The 24,885-nt window shown below is 34.6% G+C and overlaps 1 protein-coding gene across 1 annotated transcript in view; it reads left to right on the plus strand.

Moving 5' to 3' along the window:
* Nucleotides 1-24,335, plus strand: part of LOC142986229 (gamma-aminobutyric acid receptor subunit beta-like) — a 41,103-nt gene extending 16,768 nt beyond the window's left edge. Inside the window, exons 2-10 of the mRNA XM_076134588.1 lie at nt 12,753-12,853; nt 13,699-13,766; nt 16,302-16,528; nt 16,605-16,687; nt 17,061-17,198; nt 17,446-17,730; nt 18,071-18,252; nt 18,341-18,493; nt 18,691-24,335. Coding sequence (XP_075990703.1) covers nt 12,753-12,853; nt 13,699-13,766; nt 16,302-16,528; nt 16,605-16,687; nt 17,061-17,198; nt 17,446-17,730; nt 18,071-18,252; nt 18,341-18,493; nt 18,691-18,855 — 1,402 coding nt within the window. The 3' untranslated portion in view covers nt 18,856-24,335. The remainder of the gene's footprint in view (nt 1-12,752; nt 12,854-13,698; nt 13,767-16,301; nt 16,529-16,604; nt 16,688-17,060; nt 17,199-17,445; nt 17,731-18,070; nt 18,253-18,340; nt 18,494-18,690) is intronic.
* Nucleotides 24,336-24,885: the final 550 nt, after the last annotated feature.

Raw genomic sequence — 24,885 nt, forward strand, 5'->3', positions numbered from 1 at the left:
TTTCAGTGAAACTGATTCGGTCGCTTTCGCTACTAGCCTTCGTTAGCTTTCATTTTGTGTCCATCTAGAACTACACGACTTTATAAACGAGCCGTGTTTGCGATCGTAGTTAGGTGCGCTAACATCGATAAGAATGCAATACCGATTGCGTTAAACCCGATCCCGGTTGAAACACAAATTGGGTGCGCCAAATACCGTGCACCCTGGAATTTATTAAGATCAGCTTTTACGGCCATTTTGCCCCGTTTAGATATTGTGGAAATGCTCAATGGTCGGTTTACTTAGATGTACTAAATATTTATTTTAGTATTTATTTGTAGCATTTATTAGTGTAGATTATGGGAAAGAAAAACGAGTTGCATTGATGACCAAAAACAATTTAGTGTGTGTAACATGTAGCTCTTAAAAATGTTGTTTTTTGCATGAGTGGTTCAGGAGATTCCTTGTAGCGCGGATGAGTACACGAACAGATTCCAGAGTTATGCACTATGATGCACTTTCTTGATTAGATGTCGAGGGTCTCCACCTCTCTTTTAATCTTGCAAATGTCACGAGGGAGGGGTGAGCATAGATAATTGGCGCGCTGCATTACATACTTATTATGTAAAGAAGGGCAATTTTTCACGTAATAATAGGAAGAACGAACGTTTCATTGCGACTCTCAGCTAATTTAGTACGTAGTTAACAATAGTCGATTCATTCGGGAAAGTTATTTATTTGCCATTGCGACGATAAGAATTCAATATTAAACTACAACATTATGATAATTATTGATAGAGATACTTTAAAGAAACAATTTTTTTGCCATATTCTTACATTGATAATATATTATCTTGATTTTAGCCTGAAACGATTCGATCTTAAGAATATTTTTCAAAAGTTAACGTGGAGCAATAAATGGCTTAATTTGCATAAAAACAGAAGTTTTTTTAATACTTTGTTAAATAAAATGTCTTATTGTGTTATCCTCCCTTCGCTTACAAAATTAGATGTTCATTTTTTATTGTTTGAAAGTAAAATCAAAATTAGCGCGCATTCATTGGAACTTGAGGAACTTTGCATAATTTTAATCAATTATTTTTAAACGGTCGCATACTTTTTTTCTTTATATTATTTACTAGTTAATTCTTCAGTAGCTACAAACGAGTGGAAAAACATATTCTGATTTCTTTAGACGATTTACTTACATACATTGTGTATGTAAGTAAGTAAATTGATTCGAATATATTTAGTAAATCGTATATCACGCCTTTATTCTATAGGCGTAGAGACCAAAGAACGCCATTTAGAACGAATCTCGAGACATAATAAGCAAATATTTTTTTAGTTAATGACTCAAATTGAGAACTTAACTAAGACATATCTATGTACACATTACTCACACGTGCAGTCTCACATCACACAGTATTAGTTTCATCCTTAAGCATGCAAGTAAATCACCTAAGGTGCGCGGTCGCCACTTCATCACGGCGTCGCCTTGAAGCAAATTGATTGCCATATAATATCCTAGCCAGCTGTCACATAGTAACATCTGAAATCATATACCTACCTCAACCTAAGAGCAACAGTGTTTGTGTTAAGGTCACTCGCGATTTACGACTGGCGTTTAGATTATAGATGCAACTGCACCTGTATAAACTATTTGGCAACGGCCAACTTTGCTCCATGAATTCCTGTTTTGGACCGTTCTGTATTACAATGTTGCGGCTGTAAGCTTTCATTGTACCAGCAGAAGCCATTAACAGATATTCGTACCTACCAAAATGGTAGTTTTAAATTCATTGGCTCAAGTTATGTTTGATAAAATGTATCCAGAATATGATAGACTCCACATTTTATGCAGCAAATTAAATGCTAGGTTTCATTACGCAAATAGAGCTGTCGTAGCAAGACTTAATAATAATTATGTCGTAAGGAGATACAATATAAGTAGGTACTTAATTCGAAACTAACTGATTGGTCTCCGGTACAATTCACAAGAAATTGACGGATAAGTAAAATCAAATATTTCAACGAGGTTCTTGTTCGATAGAAAGATTCATATCGAATTGTGAGGCTTAATTCATACTTGTGTGTTTAATCCACTTCGAAAGAATACACATGAATTCAAAGTTTTCTAATATATCGTAAAGTACTGTACTGGTTCTAATATGAAACTTTTAGACAAATATTTCCCAGCTCCAGTTCTCAGTTAGTGAGCCTAACGCCATTCACCTGGCATAGGTCCAATTCTCCGCTATCACAATTTTTGTTACAGAAAAACCTAATTACATTTTTCCCGTTCAAGAGACTGAAAAATGGACTTGAAATAGTGGTCCTAATATACTTACACTTGCTTTTGTAGAACAAAAAGATAGATGATGCTCCAAAGAATCCAGGTTGAAGATGTAAAATAGATCTTATTTTCTTAAATAAATATCGAAAGCTTTATGCAGCACGCGAATGTAATGTTTGATTACCTATACATTCCCCGCCGTGTTGTGATCAGAAGTTCAAATAGCAGGCGAGGGGAGTCGATATCACTCGAGAACCACATAGCTATAAAGTATCGAGTTCAAGATTGCCGCGGTGCAAACGGTGACAGATTTCATGCCCATCGCTTGCAACATTTGCTCCGGTAAAATTCGACCAGATATCGGGAAATTGATTTCTATGTTTGTGTGCATTTGAGTATTTTAGTACTGCCAAATTCTAGGTTGTTGAAAGCTTTGGTTTGTTTATGTTTTTTAAGTGCTTGTAATACAGTCAAAATCCTAGGTCCTTTGACATCTGTATTTCAAAAGCCGCTTTGATATTTTTTCGTAACCAAAGCGACATATCCGTGTTTTATATGTATAACTGTGTATATTTGAACGCACAATCCTGGGAGCAGCAGGCGGACATTCCAATGCTGCGCTATTTGGGTCACCAAATATTAACATTTATTGTCATATATATCACAATATACGTATGCTTAGGGCCAGGTACACGAATGCCTGTTATTTATTCTAATGGCCAGTTTTATTAATGTTGGTTAATGTGTGTTTGAACTTCTATATTTACGCACTAAGCACTTCTATTGAAGAGTGGCAGAGCTTTACGAAATTGCCTGGTAAATATCATTAAAAAGAGTTTAGGCAACGATGAAGAGTATTATTTGTGACAACCTTCAAGCTGACGTTGATTACAGAACAAACAAAATTATAAGCTTACTGACACCATTACATTTTTGGTAGTTATGTAATTTAGAACTAAAAGGTCAATTCTATGAGTTTTTATTTCGGTTATATTATAATCCTTACAAAAATTGGCCGCGGTAAATGTTGCTTTGAAAGGTTTTCAACGAAATTGAGCAGACGACCCTCAAGAGGCAGATGAAAGTGGTGGCGTCGAGGCTCAGAATAGGCCACTCACTGAGGGTTCCTATATCGAGAGGCCCTTCCTTTGCCTCGCGATTAACCCTTGTGCTGAAGTAAAGCTTTTTCTTTTAATGACATGAAATATTGACTCTTAAATCGGGATTTAAGATAAGCCCTCTGATACCCTAACGATGATGGAGTCGTTTGATTTATCAAGACGTTTTTTTGGTGGTGACGTTGAGGGTGCTTTATTATTATATAAATAGCTTGTTTTTATTAGATTACCGCAGATATTATAAAAAAGAATAATCATAATAGCATTCGTCATTAAGCAGTGATAGCCGAGTGGTTTAAGCTGGCACCTCCCACGCTAGTGGTCGCAGGTTCGAATCCGAGGCAACACACCAATGACTTTTCGAAGTTATGTGTGTATTAGAAATAATTATCACTTGCTCTAACGGTGAAGGAAAACATCGTGAGGAAACCTTGCATGCCTAAAATTTGTTTAATACATTTATTGAGGGCATGCAAAGTCCCCAACCCGCACTTGGCCAGCGTGGTGGACTCAAGGCCTAACCCCTCCCCCTAGTTTGGGAGGAGACCCTTGCCCTGCAGTGGGACAGATATGGGTTATTAAAAAAAAAAAAAAAATTCGTCATTATTATGTCTTTGCTATCACGCGCAGATGGGCGCCGTGAGAAATAATTTATAGAAATTTAATCTCATCAGTCATTCGCGTCGAGATAGAAGAAGTTAAACTGTTCAGTGGTATTGCGGACTTGTACCCACAGATAGTTGTGAGCTCAAGAAGTAAAGTGCATTCACTAAAAACCAACAACGGAGCAGGAACAAACTTCAGGTGTTGGGTAAACTTGGAAGCGTAAAGTGTTTCCTTTGAACACCCGCTTAAAGTTAATTACTAGCAGGCGCCAACGCCGCTGAACTAATAAAAATCAATTTATCAATTTCCTCTGGTGCAATAATGAGGTAAACGGGATACTGGAACAACAACGCTTTCATTAATTAAGTTCGACGCTTACGTTTCAACACGTTTGTCGTAAATTAAAACAATTAGCGATTGAACTGAGGCTTGGTTACGATCTGAAATACGCTGCATTACCAACTAATTAATTTTGGTGGGCCGCTGTCGTGTCGGTCACTATTAACATAATTTATCTTTTTGACTTGCCCGTTAAAGCACATGATACGATACTTCATAGCAACACGACTAAATTAAACAAGTGTGTGAATAGTCCTTAATGTAGAAAGGTTTCCTACAGCGAAAGAATCGTGTGAAGCAAAAATGTTTCACTATTTTAAAATGCCAGAAAACACGAAGGATTTAAATGGCTCCCATAAACGAGGACAAAATAAAGTCGTCTCCTTCCCGAGTATTATTTCCTAGAGCGCCCTAATTGCTCTTAATCCAGACTTTTCCGTAAAACGTTATCGTTCTTGATCGTTAGTCCGGCTACTCTGTTCTTCTCTCGAGCAGTAAGAGCTATTAGTGCAAGTGCTGTATTCCATTTATTATCACTAAATGTTGTTTAAATCACTATTAAGCTACTTATTTTGCACCAGTAGTATTGTAGACTGAAAAATGTACGGGCTAATAAGAAAGATGAGGGCATTCGCCTGGATAGAGTAATTAAAGAAGTCGTAGAGTGAGAATTAACTACTTTAATGCAAAACTAATAATAAGTTACAGTCAGTGATAGGTTGTAAGTATACTAGAATTTCTGGTGGACTTGCACACTCGGTACAGACGCTGTAGAACGTTTTCGGTAATGATCTTATTGAGGGCTCCTAAGAGAGCGACTTTGACTAAACACAGACAATTCAAAGTACAGTTTGATAAACATTTAATGCTATACTATTTTATGTACTATGGTTCATAGACACGAACCATAGATCATAAAAATAATTCACACACGGTTGCACAGAGCACATACAGCACTTGTTGACATAGACAGAGTGTAAGACAAAACAGACTGCATACGTCATAACCCAACCGCCGACATTCACGCGTTCATATGATTCGCTTGCAGATATGAATATTTTATACGAAAATATTTTCAAACAGAATGTAAGGAAATACCACACACTATTCAACAACATCTAAAAAAATATTTCGCTTTTGTTACATATGATTGAATTTCTAACCGAGAATTACTACAGTAACAGTCCATATTAATAATATTCTATGGCAGAATTATATTGAATTCAGGCATTGTTTCAATTTAAATTAACAGTCCTGCATCATTGTAATATTCGATCTAAAGTTTTGAGGACACAATATTGCAACTGAAAAGCAATATCCGATTTATAGTTTGCATACAATTTTGCAACTAAACAATATTCGATGTATAACAAAACAACGGAAGCAAAGCCGTAGGCTTTTGTATGAAGCCGAAGCGTACCACACCACATATTCGATATTTACTGGTACCTACTGGGATTATAACATCCCTGTTATTCCCAGGAAGTTCCATTTACAGCGATTCATATCAGTTCTATGAATTGAGCTTGAAACTATGCTACATGATTTAAACGTTCGAGTAGCAATATATAGAATTTATCAATTTGATAAAAAATGAACATGCAACGTATTTTACATTTAGGTATAACAGCAGTTAAGCCGTTAATGGAACCATTCCCAGAAAACAACACGTGAACGGATAATATTTTAAAATATTTCTAGCAATCTGATTAAACTACTTTTTGCTCAATAAGAATTAATAATTTGTGGCAAACGAATAATGAATTCAACAGAAGTATCATTTAACATCGTAGTCTCGCTACGGTTGTTGTGGAAACCCTTAATTTAGACGCGATGCCCGACACAGTAACTGTGCGCTAGTCAGACTACACCGAGTGACAGGTGCGGTCAAGCGAATGACCACGCGATGCTGAAATTCCAACAGCAATATTTCAAAATTTTATTTAGAAACTATTGATGTTCTAAAACAAATGACACAACATGCTATCGTGATATTTATATTGCATGATGAGAGAAATCTTCTTTAATAATATAACTTGTGTTTACAATTCTGTGAGTTTCCATCTACAAAAGGTATCGAAGAGCCCCATTGTTCTTATTTGAATGTCCATACCATTGTTGTCTATGAATTCCGCCAAATTAATGCATTGACTAAATATAATATTTAACTGAATAGAGCTCGCCTAAGTAGAGGGTGTCCATCTATATTTCTTTTAGCATTTCCTTGACGAAGAGAGCTGAATATAGTGGAAAAGAATAATACTAGAATGATTTTGTATTCATCTATTTTTCTAATAGCATCCGCAGTACAGGAAAAGTTATTTTCAAAATTATTGCCTAGGTACAGTGTAACATACCCATAGATATGGCGATTTATTGCAACAGTGGATACCAATTTAAAAAACACAAATCAAATAGCGAAGTAGTTTTTCCTGATGAGTATTTTACAGTTATAACTTGAACGGATTTAATAACGATATTGGAATGTCGTACTTTTTTGTTCTCGTCCAACTTTTATCGAAATATTCATCGTATCTATCCGGTATCAGGTTCAAAAGCAATTTAAAGGTTTAATAGTTTTATTCTGAATCAACTTGTATTCCAGTGGGAATTTGTAGCCATAATATTTATTTGTTATAATTGTATGTTATTATGTTTTTCTCATGTTTAACACAATAGATATATAGTTTTTAAGGTACAAGTCGGGTATTACTTATCAATTTTTAAATAATGGTAAACCCTCCTATCGTATCTAACACGTCATGATAAAATGCGAATCTTTATAAATTCAAAATGGACGAAAATAATGCGCTTAAATTATTTCAATAGTACAATACAAATATCACCCGAGTAGAGCGGAGGATCCGTTCGAAACTAGTGCTATATCAAAACGTAATGGAATACCTGGGAAGAGGCTTAGTAACCCGGAAGAGGCTTTCGCTCAACAGTAACGTTGGTGCAGACTAACTGTACCTCCAATGAATTAACAACGAACATTCGAATAGGACTGGTAAGACGCTTTAGGCAGACAATAGTTTCGAAACAATTGTAACTAGCAACCCGGAGCGAAGCCTACTCGTATCGGATACCTTATAACAAGAACGACGTATACCGAAATATACAAGGAAAAATAAAATTGATGCATCAAATAACGAGAAGGTCTTATTGATGGCTCTTTTTATATTGAAACCTGCTCTTTCGGTCTTAGAAGTGCGCTCGCAATGCTAAGGTGCATTATGTAAAAAAGCTCCTTGCGTATAACTTATATTTTTATTGGATTACAGACGACCTCATTATAATTTTACCTAACCTTGCTTGCTGAAACTAATTAAATATCAATACCTGACAGTGTTAGCTAAACACTAAGAGGTACAGGCTATAGGAGAGCAAATTTTACCAACATTCTATTTGTTAAGGTGATCCAAATCTTTTAAACAGTATTTAAAGATGTTTTGAAAATTACTCATAAGGCTTATTTTTACATTGAATTTGTACTACAAAGGATTTTTAGATAACTATGGTACTAAGGACGTTATAATTCGTGTTATTTCGGTGTGTCGAGTTCCTACCTACTAATTACTACTATAAACGGAACATAATCTATGTTCCGGGTCACACAGAATACTATATCGCTAGTTCAACACTATAATGAAGCCTGCACATTACCAAGATACGTGCAGGCAAAGATAATCACAGTGAAAATCAAACGTTTACAAAAACCTGAATGTGCCAATTCGAGATATCTATACTAATATTATAAAGCTGAAGAGTTTGTTTGTTTGTTTGAACGCGCTTATCTCAAGAGCTACTGGTCCGATTTGAAAAATTCTTTAAGTGTTAGATAGCCTTTCGGCTTTATATGTCATCAGGCTGCAACCAAGAGGAGCAGAGTACCAGTAAGAAATATTACAAAAACGGGGAAAATTTTGACCCATTCTCTCTTATGTGAGTAGGGTCAGCTAGTATTATAATAACTTTCAGGAAAGTAAACTAAATTGTCATTATAGGTAAATTTTGAATTACTTTATTAACGTACTTCAAAAAACGGAGGAAATTCTCAGTTTGAATGTTTAATTCGTTTTTACATTTTCGAATGATGTTCTTTCGAATGTAGTACTAGTAGGTCATCTAAAATAAAGTGGTACGCTTGTTACACACAAATACCAGTACGAAATAACGTAACCATATCTCCGTATTTCCAAATTGCGAACAAAATGCAATCAAAATAAGTTTACAATAAAGCTAATAAACGTAGCGTTTCAACAGAGCGCTGTTAATGAACGCTTCTACGGTATCAATATCACGTTCAACATTTTCCTGTTATAAAATTTCTACCTCTACCGTTACATAAAATATTCCGTATTTTGGATAATATTAACTATCGATGTCTTTCAAACGTTCTTTGACAACTTTATATCGTCATATAAATATGCAATTTACATTGGACATGAGATTAACAAAAAATCTTCGCACACTTTACTCATCAGTGCCTCGCACAAATATGGCTATGCAAAATAAATATCCTTTGATTAATTTAATAAATATTATCCTGAATCGCATAAATATTTGTCAGCTCAAAAATACACGGTGTATTGTTTAAATTCCAGTTAAATTTACAACGGGGAAGAATTTTCCAGTTTATATTTTTCAGTACAATAGACTACAAAAATGAAGGCACAAAATATGTTCTTGCGATTTAATTTCGCGCAATACCGTATTGCTAAAGCGGCTCTAGTTCCCGGTTCGGTTTACTCTTCGTACTTTAAGAGCCGAGTGAAGAGTTTGATTAACCTCAAGACCACGCTGAGCACACTGAGAAGCTTCATAATAAGATTTTCTTCAATATTATTATTGCAATTTTACCGGAATATGGTATCCTATATGTAATATCAAATTGAAGTCGACATTTTAGTATGTCGCAAGTTGTGGTTGGAATTAATTTGAAATAGGAAAATGATGTAGAAATTGACATAGTTATGTAGGGAAAGGTCACAGCAGTAGGAAGTGGAGCCCGCTCGGGTCCGTTTCCTACTATCGGCAGATAGCGGTATACGTTGTGTTGGCTACTGCACCGGAACATGATATCGATTCACTGTCTTAACTTCTAGCGTTTTATTGTACTACCTTAATCTGTACGGTTATTTTAACGTATGAATTTTGAATTTAGGCTTGGTTGCCAATTTTTGCTACATGTTTCTAATTTTAACAGCTTTAATTTGCTTTACGTTACTTTATTACTGATGTATGAACAGTCTAGTTTGATACAAAATGGAAGCAATTTGGAATCCGAATCTGCATATCACATTTAAAGCGGCCACAATTACATTTGTATACATTTATACTACAATATTGTTATATCAAGCGGAAATAAAAACTCGGGGAGAGAACTTCAATAAATAATATAGAAATAGCTTCAATCAAAGAAACGGAATAACATTCACACGTTGAGTTATCTGTTAGTTTATAACGTACATCTATGACGACGACGGGGATGCGTTCGTTATCTCCCTATTGTTCGCTGGAACGCTTCGATAAAAACTGTGCGAGCTTCACACTGAACCGCAGTCACTGTATAATTACGCTCGACTATTTTACTACTAAATAGCTATTGACACAATTTACTAGAAGTTAACCAGTCTGAAAAACTCACACTACGAACTATCAAGAAATATTGACGTAGTTTGGCGATTAGTATAAAAAATATGACGCTGTTGTTTCTTTTCAAATGAAGTCTTACATAAAAATGCTCAAAGGTAATAATGTCATAGAAATTACTATCCATTGTGCTGTTCCTGAATAGTACAGCAAGCAACAAAGTGATGAGAAAACTCTAAAGCGACGTATTGTCCAAAGTGAAATTAATTATGACGATCTTCTATTTCCGTTTGTAGCTTTGTAGCAGAAATGTACCAGCAAAATTAGATGCATAAGCACTATGACAAATTGATACGGAATTTTAAAAACGACGTACTCATAGATACGTACACAATACGATTAGTAGCTATAGTTTTTGCGACGAGATCAGATAACTGATTAAGACGTTTCTGTCTTTAATATTTTTTTATTAAAAAATTTGAAACAAATATTACATTAAGGGCGTAAATCTTTTCTACAGAGTTTTTTCTTTTTTTCTTCGACCATGTAAAATTTCCGATTGATTGTAAATAATAAAATTATAGTTTGGCAATTTAAGTTCAAATATTTGAGTGTTGTGTATGAGTGTTCAAATGTTCTGTGTGAGTTGCACAACAAAGAAATCTGCATGTTTATGAAGCATCCGTATGTAATTAGTTAATTAAAGCTGCTCAGTTTCAGACTGACGGCATATGAATGAACATTCAAATGCATTGTACCTACAAGTCATTTGGAAATATAGGACGCGACACAAAGCTGTGTGATTACTAATGTAGACAGACTATTAAAAAGTGGTTTGAGCAAGTATATTAATATGTGACTGCTCTCAAGACATGGACAAATTACTATTTGGATTTAAATTTTTCTAATTCCTATTAATAAATTAGCAGCCCAGAGTTTGTTTACTATTGTATATGGCTTGGCTCGCCCCTATAACATGGGACTAATATTGTTCAATGGCGATACTTAGCATTCCAAATACCTCTTGCCTACCTACCTACGAGTGTAACATTTTAGTAACTACACAGCTTTGCTCTCGTAACACAAAACGCGGAAGTTTAAGTTACGTTCGAAATAAAAGAGAAAAACTGTAGAGCAAGACGGAAACGGCGACTGCAACTTGACTTACGGACATTGGTACCGTTTCTTTGCGAGTTCAACGTAACTACGAGTATAACTTAAGTAGCGTGTCTGGATTTCATGATAGTACGCTGCTTTACAGTATATCTTCGTATTTGTATTCAATCAATATTTTAATATGATATTTGATTTGATAATAGTGCCAAAAATTTGCTGCTACCAAAAGATAGCTCAATCTTTTTTGAAACATCAGGTTTTAGCGATAGCTTATTTAAACATGATATCACGGTTAATAAGCAACGATGAACTCTTAGTTTAATTAGGTATATTAAAACGAGATTGACGAGCTTAGACTTAATTAATAGATTTGAGTTGGCTGCAACTTCCCAAGTGATAGGAGATGAAAATAGATGACGATGAACTATTTGAAAGTCCATTAGGCGATTTTAGTTGAGATAACCTTTTGCTGGGAACTAGCGTCAAACGTGACCTCGCAACGGCACTACATTCTTTAAATAAACCCTATATTCTATTTTGAGAAACGAGTACAAGATAAGTTAAAACTGTAAAACTCTACTTAATAGCGTATTTGTGACTTTTTAATAGAAACGAATTCGTCCAATTTGTTCGTTCCGCCTTTCTTTCAGTGAAGTATAAATGCAAACAAATTTAAAATAGATTGAAATAAAAATACGACAGCGCAAAGTCCCGGTTGTATTTAGAAAAAAACGATAGTTTCTTGCACTATGAATGGAAGTTGTACGTTGCATTGAGTTTTTGCACGATACGCGCGAGCTAAAGGCAACAAATAGTTCTAATAGAAAGTCTTGAGACGGCGAACAGCAAGAAGTTCTTATACACTTTTACAATAAGTTGTAGCGCTATTTGTTCTCCTATAAGGTGCTTGTTCAATGTGTACTTTAGTTTCCAGTAACAAAACATTAGGTATCTTTGTGCTGATTTCCATTGACAATCTTGCAGCGACTGTTGCAAAATCTGTCTTGAAAATTTTATTGAATTTTTGTGAAGGCATTTACCTTATTTCCTTTTACTTTTAATTACGCAAAGAAAAATCTTTTTATCATCTCGGGGCGGGAAGAAAAATTTTAATTAAGTCAGCTCTTTAAATAGGTACATAATTACAGGGCGGGACTTTTATGTGCGTCCCTTACATTTGCTTCTATCAATGCGAAGTAAGCAGGCTGTGCAGAGTTCATTCACCAATGTCTGACGGCACTCTCTCATATTAGTTTCTTGCAAAATTCACTTGATATTATCCATTTTATGCGTTCCCATACAACTAAGACGTTAGTTTGTGAGGCTATTATCGTAAATATACTTAACTTAAAATTGACGGCTTTGACTAAAGAAATAGCAAAAACATTTATTTTAATATTCGAATCGAACACAAACATCTTTTGATTTATACTAAATCAAACAATATTAAAAAAAATGGCTCCTCGGCAGTAACATAAAACAACGTAAGATTTTCGAAGATTACTTTTAATTTTATCATAATTATTTAATAGTTACCAACACTATTAATTACTACACAATGATAACTTTATTTGTATAAATGCGTTAATTTAGAATTTTAATATAACAATCAATACAACAATCTCCTAAATCATGAATATCAATAGAAAGGTTGACGACAGTACGCTTAATATTTTGGGTATATTTCGTAATTTCTGTTTCAGGGGTGCGGGCGGAGGCGGGATGTTCGGTGACGTCAATATCTCAGCCATTTTGGATTCGCTAAGTGTAAGCTACGACAAGAGAGTGAGGCCAAATTATGGAGGTTTGTACAACTTGATTTATTCTTCTAATTTTTTCATACTATTGTTCCTCTGCTTAGCTTTGCGGTTTGTGATAGGGCTTTGTTTGCCAAACGCCAACTTTTAACATTATAAAATATAGTAATTTTTAAAGCTTTATAATGTAATCAATAACATTCCGATGAGCATTGATGTAAAAAGAAAAACTTGTAAATAAATACAACAAGCACAGACTTTTTGAGATTTTTGCAGAGATATCACTGTATATAAACATTTTTAAGTTACTTAAATACTTATTTTTTAATTGGATTCAATACAGAGTTGGCAGAGTGAAATAAATTCTTAATTATGTTAAAAGTTTTCAGAGCCCACCCGTTATTTTGTCCATGACGGTGTTTTCAAAATACCAAATATGGAATTGCGGTGAACAAACGTAACTAGAACGTTTATTATTTGTTATTTCTTAGTGTTAGCTAAATTAATTGTGATCAGAATGATCAGTATGAACTATAATATTATTAATTGAACATAACTCAGTTACCAAGTTATGTGAGTTCCGATGATGTTAATTTCCACAGTTGAAATATAACTGTTGGAAATATAGGAACGAACAAAATAAATATATACTATTACTATCGAGGACGTTGACGAGAACACTTTGAGAAGCTAGATCAATTGAGTACTATATCGACTATAGATTATCAAAACCCCCCATACTATTGAGCGTAGCACATAATTCTGTAAAAAGTCGTGGTACTCGACACTACCTTGTACGGCTTACAGAACATTATTTCATAAAGATTTAAAAATGGCGAATGTGCTGTATAAAAGGGTCGCTACAGGTAATGTAACCGATGTAACATTTCAGGACCGCCTGTGGATGTGGGAGTCACCATGTACGTGCTCTCCATCAGCTCCTTATCTGAAGTGAAAATGGTATTTAAAGCTGCAAAACTACTTTTAAGTAGATGGTCATTTTTAGAGCGAGAAATGACAATCACTGCGTTTAGGTTAGCGACCCTCGGTCGAGCGTAGGACTTGTGTTTGTGCGGTTAAGTTGAACAGTCGGTGTCCACGTTCGATCGAGGGACTCGGGCGTCACGTCACCGTCCTCTGGTTTGGTTTTCACGGCGCGAGGCGCGCGCGCGACTCACGATTGGGCTTGATTGCAGGTCCGCCAGTGGAGGTGGGCGTCACCATGTATGTGCTCTCTATCAGCTCCGTCTCCGAAGTGCTCATGGTACTCGCCACTGTCAGCTCACGCTTGTCTCGGTCGCTCCGGCCGCGCGCTGCGCCGCTGCGACCGAGCAGCCCCAGACACGAGGCTGCGAGCATGCCGGCGTTATGGAGCCGACCACCCGGACGGCGGCGCACCACTCTTTATAATTCTTAGCTTAACGTCACTAAACGACTTATACGTGCTGCGATTTTAAATTACTCCGATTCATTGCAGTGGTGTGCCCCTCCGGGTGTGTCAAAAGACATACTAAATTGTACTTTGCCATTAAGCATCCCTCCAAGCAAGACACTGTCGTAAATTTTGCTCCATTGTTGTTTTTTGTTTAAGCTTTTTATGTTCTTGAGTAGGTAATTGTTGTGATTGTGGGTTTCTTACTATTGTCTTTCAAAATGGCGTAAAATATATCAAATGCGCCACTATCGCCTTAAAACTTCTTACTATAAGTAGTCTTGCTATGAATGTTTTTAATGTTTGTACAGTTGTCAATTGAGTTCCAGTTGGCCGAGGAAACTTGGAACTTGTTGTAATGTTTCAGTCGTTGCCTTTGTAGGGAACGAAAACTCGAACTTTTGAGTTTTTCGACACATTGCAACTGGGAACTGTTATTTTGCTGTGATATATGGTTTAAGTAAATTACTCGCTACATCCAGTATTACCGGTTTGCTTATTGGCTCATGAACAATCAAAATTTAACATGTGACACACTGCTGGTTAATATTGGACCGTGATTAAGTATTTTTGTTTATCGAAACGCCAAAATACCCTTGATAACGGTTCCAAAGAATAAATGTCAGACTAAGACCAGGGTATATGACCCCTAGTGGAAACCAAATCAAGGGGACTCTTAAAGTCACTTCAGGACGTGACCCTATCCGGATCTTAGATATAGAAAATGTATAATAAAAAAAACGGAAAGTACACGCATTGGCCGACTAATATTGAAATACGCGAAGTAAACAATTTTTAAATTAATAAAATCAATGAGAGGCTTTTGTGTTCCGAATCAATTATAAAAATATTTACAAAACTAAAAATAACAAGTATTCATGTAAATTCGTTATTTCTGGATCGGACGTATGTCGATTATCAGTCGATTCTCTATGAATGTGCCGGAGGGCGTTGCAATTTGGCGCACAAATAAACTGAAAATGTAACATGAATATGCACGTCACTTTTAGATCGGGCTGTCGGAAATAATCAAACGAGCGCTTAATTTTAAAAATTGTGTTCTAAAATGAATATTTGGAAGTTCAACAAACGTTGCTATTTTACGAAATTGCTGTCACTTATTTTTCTGTTAGTTAATTATCCATGCAAGTGACATTTTGTCATACAAACATATCACCTAACTTCATTAATACTGCCAAAGATTCAATAGTGATGCGGAACACTGATTGCCGAGGATTATTTGCTCTTAATACTAGCACCAAATTGTACTTAATCAGTGTACTTTGCGTTGTGTAAAATAAAATGCGATATTGTTATTTTTTCTATTCTGAATAAATGTTTACGTACCTATATACTCAAAGTGGATAGTACTGTAATCTAAGCAATACCCTTCAATATGTTATATATTATTATCACGATAATGAGATTAAACTGTTTACATTGCGCGTTCAAATTAGGTAATGTCTAAATATATGTATTGTTTGAAGCTATAAAATCGTATGTTATTGCAACTAAATGATATTGTCATAAAGCATAACTTGTTTGTTTGAATAATACCAGTTGTTACTGCTTAAGTCCTCGGTAAATTGATCTCGCAATGTACCATAATAAAATATATAACATAACTTGCATCAGCAACACACTTGATTGAACTGTACGCGGATACAGCAAGCATCGATATCTCTACATTAATTATCTACTGTGTGTAAACAGTTCAATAAGTTTGAACATCCGATTTTACTGCATCCACAGTTTACTTTAAAATCATTTTTCGTTATCTTCCGAAAAAATATTCCGTTTGACTTCGAAATGTAAATGTATTTCGAGAGCTGCTCTTTCAAGTTTGTTGGCTGATATACCACTTACGTCCGAAACGTACGTACAATGAATGTGCCTCCGCGATATCGTATCATTGTGCTGCATTCATTAAAACAAGTCCGCATTTAAAACTGGCGGCATCAGCCTTTCAAACGAGCACGATTGCCGGATGACATCCATTGTTGTGCCTGTAAAAGTCAATCAAGTGGCGCTATTATTTCCTACAACAAAAGAAAATGTTTCAGGATTTCACACTGGATTTCTACTTCAGGCAATTTTGGACAGACCCCCGGCTTGCTTATAAAAAACGGACGGGTGTGGAAACACTCTCCGTTGGATCTGAATTTATTAGGAACATATGGGTACCCGACACCTTCTTTGTTAACGAAAAACAGTCTTATTTCCACATAGCTACCACAAGCAACGAATTCATTCGCATTCATCATTCCGGATCTATTACTAGGAGTATAAGGTAAGCGCCATTCTGACTAAATAGAACAGCACACTTGTAAAGCTGCACAGTCATATAACTTTTCTGTTGTTTACAGACTGACTATTACCGCTTCTTGTCCAATGGATTTGCAATATTTTCCGATGGATCGTCAATTATGCAACATTGAGATCGAAAGCTGTGAGTTGATTCGATTCGATATTATCTTTTTTGGCTTACACTAGTTACAACAAAAGACAGAACCCTATTTTATGAACTTCACGTCTTTTGCTTTATGAAACAAATGACGTATGTACTTACCTAATAAAAACAATTACTTTCTTTAATTACTACTTGAGCTGCAGACCCATGAAGCTTTCATATTCGGTAGATACAATTTAACTCAAAGTTAAAAACGCTTTCAATTACTTGTACGTCTTAAAGGACGCCGCCGTTACAACACTCCTCACTTTCGGTAGATCGGTAGCCTTAACTTCATTCACCTATACAAATATTTAGAAAACCCAGTGCGATGGGTGCTTATTTTATCGTTCCATATCTCTGCATGGTACAGTCGGCTACACCATGCGGGACATCCGATACAAGTGGAACGAGGGGCCCAATTCAGTGGGCGTGTCGAGCGAAGTGTCACTGCCGCAATTCAAGGTGCTGGGCCATCGGCAGCGAGCCATGGAGATTTCTCTGACGACAGGTACACAGCACCGATGCAACATACAACCTATCAAATACTGATCGTTGATGCTTCTTGTTTACTTCATTTATCAAATTTGAACACCCGCATGCATTCGCTTCAGCCCGAACATTATCATTATCGACTTTTCTTTAATGAACTGGTAAAGGAAGGTTATTTTAAATATAATTAACTGAATATTATAACGCCTTATCACTATGAGTTGTTAATTAAAGTACTTTATTTATAACATGGCTTTTCATTGCAGGAAACTACTCTCGACTGGCATGCGAGATTCAATTTGTACGTTCGATGGGATATTATCTGATTCAGATTTACATTCCGTCTGGACTGATTGTGATCATATCTTGGGTATCATTTTGGTTGAACCGGAACGCTACGCCAGCTAGAGTGTCTCTTGGCGTCACCACTGTATTGACAATGACTACACTAATGTCGTCCACAAACGCCGCTCTTCCTAAAATATCCTACGTAAAATCTATTGATGTCTACCTGGGCACCTGCTTCGTCATGGTCTTCGCCAGTCTACTAGGTAACATTGAGGATGAATGCTAAATGAATATTAGGTATTTTGTATTGTGTCAGTATTAAGTTTAAACTTGCGTAAACAATTGAATTTATTTCTGTGTGACAATCCATGGAATTAAATTTAATATCACTTTGTTACAAATTATATTATTAAAAAATAAATTAATCCCTATTTTTGAAAACTTATGATTAATTGCAGTAACAAAAATATTTTCATAAAAAAATGTAACGTGAGAAACTTTTTATAATAATTCGCTGCGTCGATTCTCGTGAATTTCGCTCGGCGATATTTCAACCGAAATATATGTACATATGGAACTCACTGACGGTGTGTTTCGTTGCAGAATACGCTACGGTCGGCTACATGGCTAAGAGGATACAAATGAGGAAACAACGATTCACCGCTGTTCAGAAGATGGCTGCTGAGAAGAAAATGCAGATTGATGGTCCACCCGGCACGTCCGAGCCGCTGCCTCCCCCAAGGACCAGCACACTGTCCCGGCCACCACCACCAAGTCGATCTTCGGTAAGAAAGAAAACTGTATATTTTTTTTATTTAATAAATAATAATGTGTTTACTGGGGCTTTATGGAATGTTTGCTTTTGTCCACTAGGTTCGTTTCAAAGTTCACGACCCCAAGTCGTATTCGAAGGGCGGCACCTTGGAGAACACCATCAACGGCGCTCGAGGCCCTGCTCCTCCCGTACCAGCACCGCAACCTGACGAAGAAGCTGCCCCTCCAGCGCACCTGATTCATGCTTCCAAGGTACAATCTTAGTGTAGAATAAAATAATAAATACATATAAGTTGTTTAAAAATTATAAGCGACTTTTACTTTGCTTGCGATTCACGTGTCGCTGCTGAGCGGGCAATGCGATAACACTGCTAGCGATACCGTCTTGCGTGTGTTTGTAACATTGACTGACAGGTATTCATCAGAGTCAAGCTAACTTATTTTTGCAGGGCATCAACAAACTGCTCGGCACTACTCCATCGGACATCGACAAGTACTCGCGCATCGTGTTCCCGGTCTGCTTCGTTTGCTTCAACCTGATGTATTGGATCATATACCTTCACGTCTCCGACGTCGTGGCTGATGACTTAGTACTACTTGGCGAGGAAAATTAAGATCTCTGACGACGATTTTGGCACCTTAATTTTAGGGTGTTCATGGGCAACCATCCAACAGATTTCGATAAAGTGCTTTTATTCCTAGCAACGCTCAGTAATCTATTAGCGTTCTATATACTTAATGATATACCTAACACTAAAAATCACTATGATTATTATAATAGATATGTGTCGCATATATTGGCACTGGTAATCTTGAATTCTTATAGAAAATAGAAGTAATATAAAGTTCAATATAAGTCAATCTGTCTAAGAGACAGCAATATTATATCTTCAATGGAGTTTAAGACCTTGTTACATTCTGATGATGTATTTACAACCACTTTTAATAGATAAACTGAATATTGGTTAATGTGATTATTGTTTTATTGGCTTCCATTTGATTTCGGTTCGGTGATTTCGGCTTATGTTTCGAGCACTACAATCAGTAGTAGTAAAATTAAGCGCTTTTTTGCTAACTCCAACAGATGGCTGTCTTTACTACTCTAGTCGATTAAGTAGCGATAACTAGAATATTTATCATTATTACATACATTCATATGCATTACAAGGAACAGGCTTGTATGGGAATACTAGCCGACTGTGCCCTTAGAAAAATTATAAAAAAAAAGAATTATATTTGAAGAATTCCAAAAAAAAAAACAATATTATAATCATTAATTAATAGGTTCTGTAGGAAGAGAAATAAATGTTCATATATAATATCAATATAAACACCTTCACCCAGATATCTCTAATAATAAATAAATTATAAATAGTCAGAAAAATAAAATCTAGTAATGTTCATTATATCATTCATAAGAATAGATTCTCTATTTAGATGCAGGTATTTTAGACGATCATAGACCCTTGTAAGGATTAGTGCCTCTTCCTACAGTGATACTAAATCACGGTCCGTGGATTTAATATAATATCTACTATACCAATAAGTAGTTCCCTCCGTCACTATTATCTCAATTTTATAACAAAGAACTTACTAAACAAACGACGGATTTTGAAGAGGACTTGATACCGATATTTTGGACACGGCCTTAATAAGGCGAGATGTAAATAATTATACATAATATTATATTTATACGATTAGGATACAAATACACAATTGCCCTAGTTTATAAAAAAAATGTTATTCGGTTCAATTTAACAAGTATACACCGGTAATACACTTCAAATTAATTCTAGTGCACCGAACACTTTTTCTACGTAGTTTAAAAATTTACATGTATCAATGAATGTATCGTATGAGACCTAACCGGGTTACAACATTTAAGACCCGACATTTTCTAATGACTAAGATTGATTATTTGAAACTCTGGTTATCACTTCTCGGTCAGGACGCCAGGCTGGTGGGAACGACGCTCACAGACGTTACGAGAATACGGGACTTGTATCTCGCGAGTCTCAATATGCGGGTGATACGTCAATAATCCCGTGAAACTAAAGTATTCTTAATAGTATGTACAATAATGGATAAGGGGATGAATGATATGATATATATTATAAAAGAAATGAAGAGAGTTCGTAGCGTACCGTTATTAGAGCTGTGACTATTCTAAGTTTTGATCACACAAGTAATTGAAAATATACATAAACTTAGGGAAACTAAACTTAATAATCGTAAAGGGAAAGAATTCTTCGTTGATTTGTATTCGTGACGGCTTGTATATATTCTTTAATGATATCGTTTATATATACCTAAGTGTTCCATTTTAATTGAGAAACTGTTATATTTCATTATAATATAATACTTCCCTCATCGTGACTCCACTTTTTAGATATTTACAATATAATTTTGGAGTTTTTTAAGATTTGTGCTACAAGCCACTTCTCATTAGAATTATCCCTAATTATTTATTTCTGAATTTGCTCAACGTTTTTCAAAGACACTATTTATAAATATTTAAGGGAGTGCAAATAGATGATTTGTTTAGGAATTGTAATAAATAGGTTAGGTAGTTATATTTTTAAAGTAAATATTATTTGCCTCCTATTTTATACCTACATACTCAGACTGTACTAAGATTAGTGAAGTTTATAAATTAATTATTTATTTGACAAATTATTTGAGTTCGTAAATATTTATACTATTTATTTAAATTCATTTAGTGATACAATTAATCCTAACAATTGTATAAAGACTGAGTCAGTATAATTTGGGTTCCTTATATATTATTACAGCTGTGCTGAAAACAACAGCCATCTATCAGTTCCCTTGATTATGAAAGTTGTTCGGTTTCCAAATTCAAAGATAAGAAAAATTAACTAAAAGAAATGTAACTTCTGCAGAATTTATCACAACAGTAACATAAATGTTCTGTTTTAGAAATATAAAAAAAATATTTATATGTAAGAATGTTAATTTACAAAATAGTAGTTACAATCAGCCAAATTGGTAAGTGTATCTATAATGATTAACTACTAGTCAAACTTCAAATGAATTATGGATTAAATGTACATGATTATGAAAAAATAAATAATTATATAAGATGTGAAATTCGCATTATATTGCACCTAGTTAGTAAGTAAGTAGCGTAGCTTAGCGTACGGGGGCGCGGGCAGCACGAGCCTCTATAGCGACCGCTACACTATTTATTCGTGAAACAGTTTATTTTTGAGGAGCTAGAGTGAACGACATACGTTTGACTCGACAATCAAAGACTACAATGAATGCAAACTTGATGTATGCGGCTGCACGTTCGCATTGCCCGCGTACCTTTTGCGCGCAACCAAATTCTAAATCACATTTAAATAAAATCTAGCATAATTAAACAAATTGTATTGTGAAGTAATTTAGAGAAAATAAGATTATAATTTATTATGATATAGATATCAAAAAAAAACAATGAAATTAATAAATATCACGTTTCGCAAATTAGTACAGCTCGTTTGAAACACGATGAAACAATTTCGTTGCACTCACAAAATAATTAAATTTGAAAATGTGGAGGTGACTTCGAGCCGATAAGAGCAGCGCAGGCAAGTGACTGTCAGTGTTCTGATGAATTAATAGTAGATTCAAACAAATCATCCATATGAACCGAAGGCTGTCGAAAATAAATATTCTAAAATTATACGATTAAATAATTAATTGTAAGAAACAACGATCACACACTGTCACTTGCTCTCGTAGCATTGTTATACGAATTGGGCGCCCTGGCGTACTTTAAATACTTACTATTCATACGGTTGTTTTGCTACACATTGAAATTTTAGGCCTGCAAAAAAAGCACACGCGTTTTGAAATTTATACATTATATCTATTAGGTATTATATTGTTTGACATTATGTAGTTGTTACACTCGTTGCTATGTTGACTGTTTTATTTAAACTATAATTATGTTGAAAATAATACCGCGTTGAAGGAATGAGTATAAAGAAATAAGGGAATGAATATACGGAATAGGAAATACGAACTTGAATAGTGCCAAATGCGAGGCTTTAAAAATTTTATTCGCTTTTTATGAATGTATCTCTACCATATCTGTTTACTTGAATATAATGTATGTTATATTTTATTGTTTGTTTAGATAGTATTTTTCTAAACAGATTTACTGTGTAACTCGTGAGTCTCATTAGTTAGGTATTCGACATGTTTACATTCAGTGATCTGAAGATGTGGAAATATAATATATTATGTATAATATAATATTCATGTTAAAGTTTGAAAGCAAAGGTATGACGTTGTTCTTCAGTATCCCATGGGATTGTTGTAAATAAATTCCAAACTGAACTATCCAACAATGACTATTTTATTTACAGACAGTGTAATGTAACGCAGTTTTATAAGAGTATTCATATCTTGTTAGACGTCGCTTCTAACCAGAGCTCAAGTCTAATGGGTACTTTGATATTGTTTATCACTGAGAGTTTACGTGAATATATCCGTTGACTCACTCTAACTATTTCTAAATATTATTTCATACTGCCTAAAAATGTTCTAAACTATCGTTAAAGTATAAATTAAAGTTTATTATATAATAATCTAATCGTTGCACGATGCCATAAATACATTATTAAATGAAATATTAAGTTTAGATATTTTATATTAACGTTCACGATAATTCCCTTAAACGACCTTAATATGACTGTTTAAATGTTTAAGTAATTTTATTAGTTTATTTAGTTTTAGTAAAAATTATATCATTTAGTATTACGAGCCAAAGAATGTAGATCTCAAAATAAAAATCGATAAAACCAACGATAGTGTATTTTCTCTTAAAGGTCCAAAATGCAATACGACCAAATTTTAATGACAATAATTAATAAACCAAATACCTAATAAACGCCAGAAAAATAACATCGAATTAATAAATTAATCGCTGATTAGTGGAAATAGAATCCGATTGATGTCATAAATGTTGTTAACATGTACTGTTTAAATGTATGCATTATTATCATATTATGTGATAGATCTACATAATTAAATCATTACATCAATATTATTTATTAATAAGTTATTTGTTATTAATACCCTGTTCTGTAAAAACATTATAAATGGGCTACGTAGATAGGTTCTATGAAACATTGTAATCGTAGCTGCAACACAATCACATTAGAATTGTCTAGTTTGTTTCTCTGAGAGGAATGTATGGCTAAACGCTAATGAATTGATTTATTGAAACTCTGTAAACGGTTGTGCAGCTTTACATTACACCGTCCGTTACTTGGATAATCTATTAGAATGCAATTTCAGAAACAAACCTTACAGCTTTAATTAGTTATTACCTACTTAGTCGAACTTATGTTTGTAAAACTTATGTTGTTAGGTTTCAAATCCATCTGTTTCTTGTTGATGTAAACGTGTGCGTGCTTTTAGAACAATCCTGATAAAGATTTACCCTGATACAATTTTAATTCAAATATACCATTTCGACATAAATCCGTTTTTTCATTGCAATTTCTATTCGTACTGATGATAGGACATTGGAATATATAACAACCCTATGATCGATTTCTGTCAAAGATTATCCCTTGTTACCTTTGAACTTAAGAGCAATATCATGAGTGTGTACGATGCCTTAGCGCACGGACACGGCATTTGAATAGATACAAAGGATGCATCCCTATCAATTTAAGTATTCAGAGAAATACTTACTTATCAAAATGTGCTGTTTGCAGTGCTTTGCTTCCACTATAGATTATTTAAACTCACTAAAGTTTTGAAAACTTTATTACTACAGCAATAAAATATTCTAAATTCTTTATATTTTGAGAGTAAACTTATTTAAATGTTGAAAATATTTCGGTTGTTTATGAACTAAAAATGTGTTGTGTCAATGTGTAAGCAGTTATATATTCAATTAATTTATTAAAATGTTTAATGACTAAGTTATATTGTGACTAAACAATCTTCCTCGATGCAAACTAAATTTTATGGTATTGGTGTGGTTAATGATGTTGCTCAAACTGAATAACTTTAAAACAAGTAGAAACATTTTACGAAATTTAGTTCTGTGATCCAATAAATTATATGATCTGTATTGTTGTTTTATTTTTACAATTAAATTCATCCAAAATCACTAACAAAGAATACACGAAACTAAAAAAGAGGTCTTTTAAAAAATGCTTAGTATATCGTTAAGCTCGGTAACCCAATATGATAGACCTATTTACCTGTATAGGCTGTATAACTGATAACGAATGGTAGAATTGAAGGAGTCAAAAATTTGACTTTTTTCAGTCATACTTACATACATAACAAAACATATCGCTCCTTTATGATACTCAGAGATCATAAACCTCGCTATCGATAAACACACATAGAACACATTTCATGTTATACAATTAAAATCTATCAACACAAACACAGATTTCAAGGTTTCACTTTTATTTGAAAGGTTGCAACCTGGACGGCATTCAGTTTCCTTGCAAAGGCTCATAAAGGTGCTATTATAGACAGAGCACCAATATTTCATATTCCGAACGGAACCGATCTCTTTGTACGTGAGCTCAAATTGTTCAGCGGACTCATGTCAGTTTGGTGAATGTCTGACAGAAATTCTTCTGCGACTATACCAACTTAATTGATGA

This window comes from Anticarsia gemmatalis, chromosome Z (genome assembly GCF_050436995.1).
Source record: "Anticarsia gemmatalis isolate Benzon Research Colony breed Stoneville strain chromosome Z, ilAntGemm2 primary, whole genome shotgun sequence".
Taxonomy (NCBI): Eukaryota; Metazoa; Arthropoda; class Insecta; order Lepidoptera; family Erebidae; genus Anticarsia; species Anticarsia gemmatalis.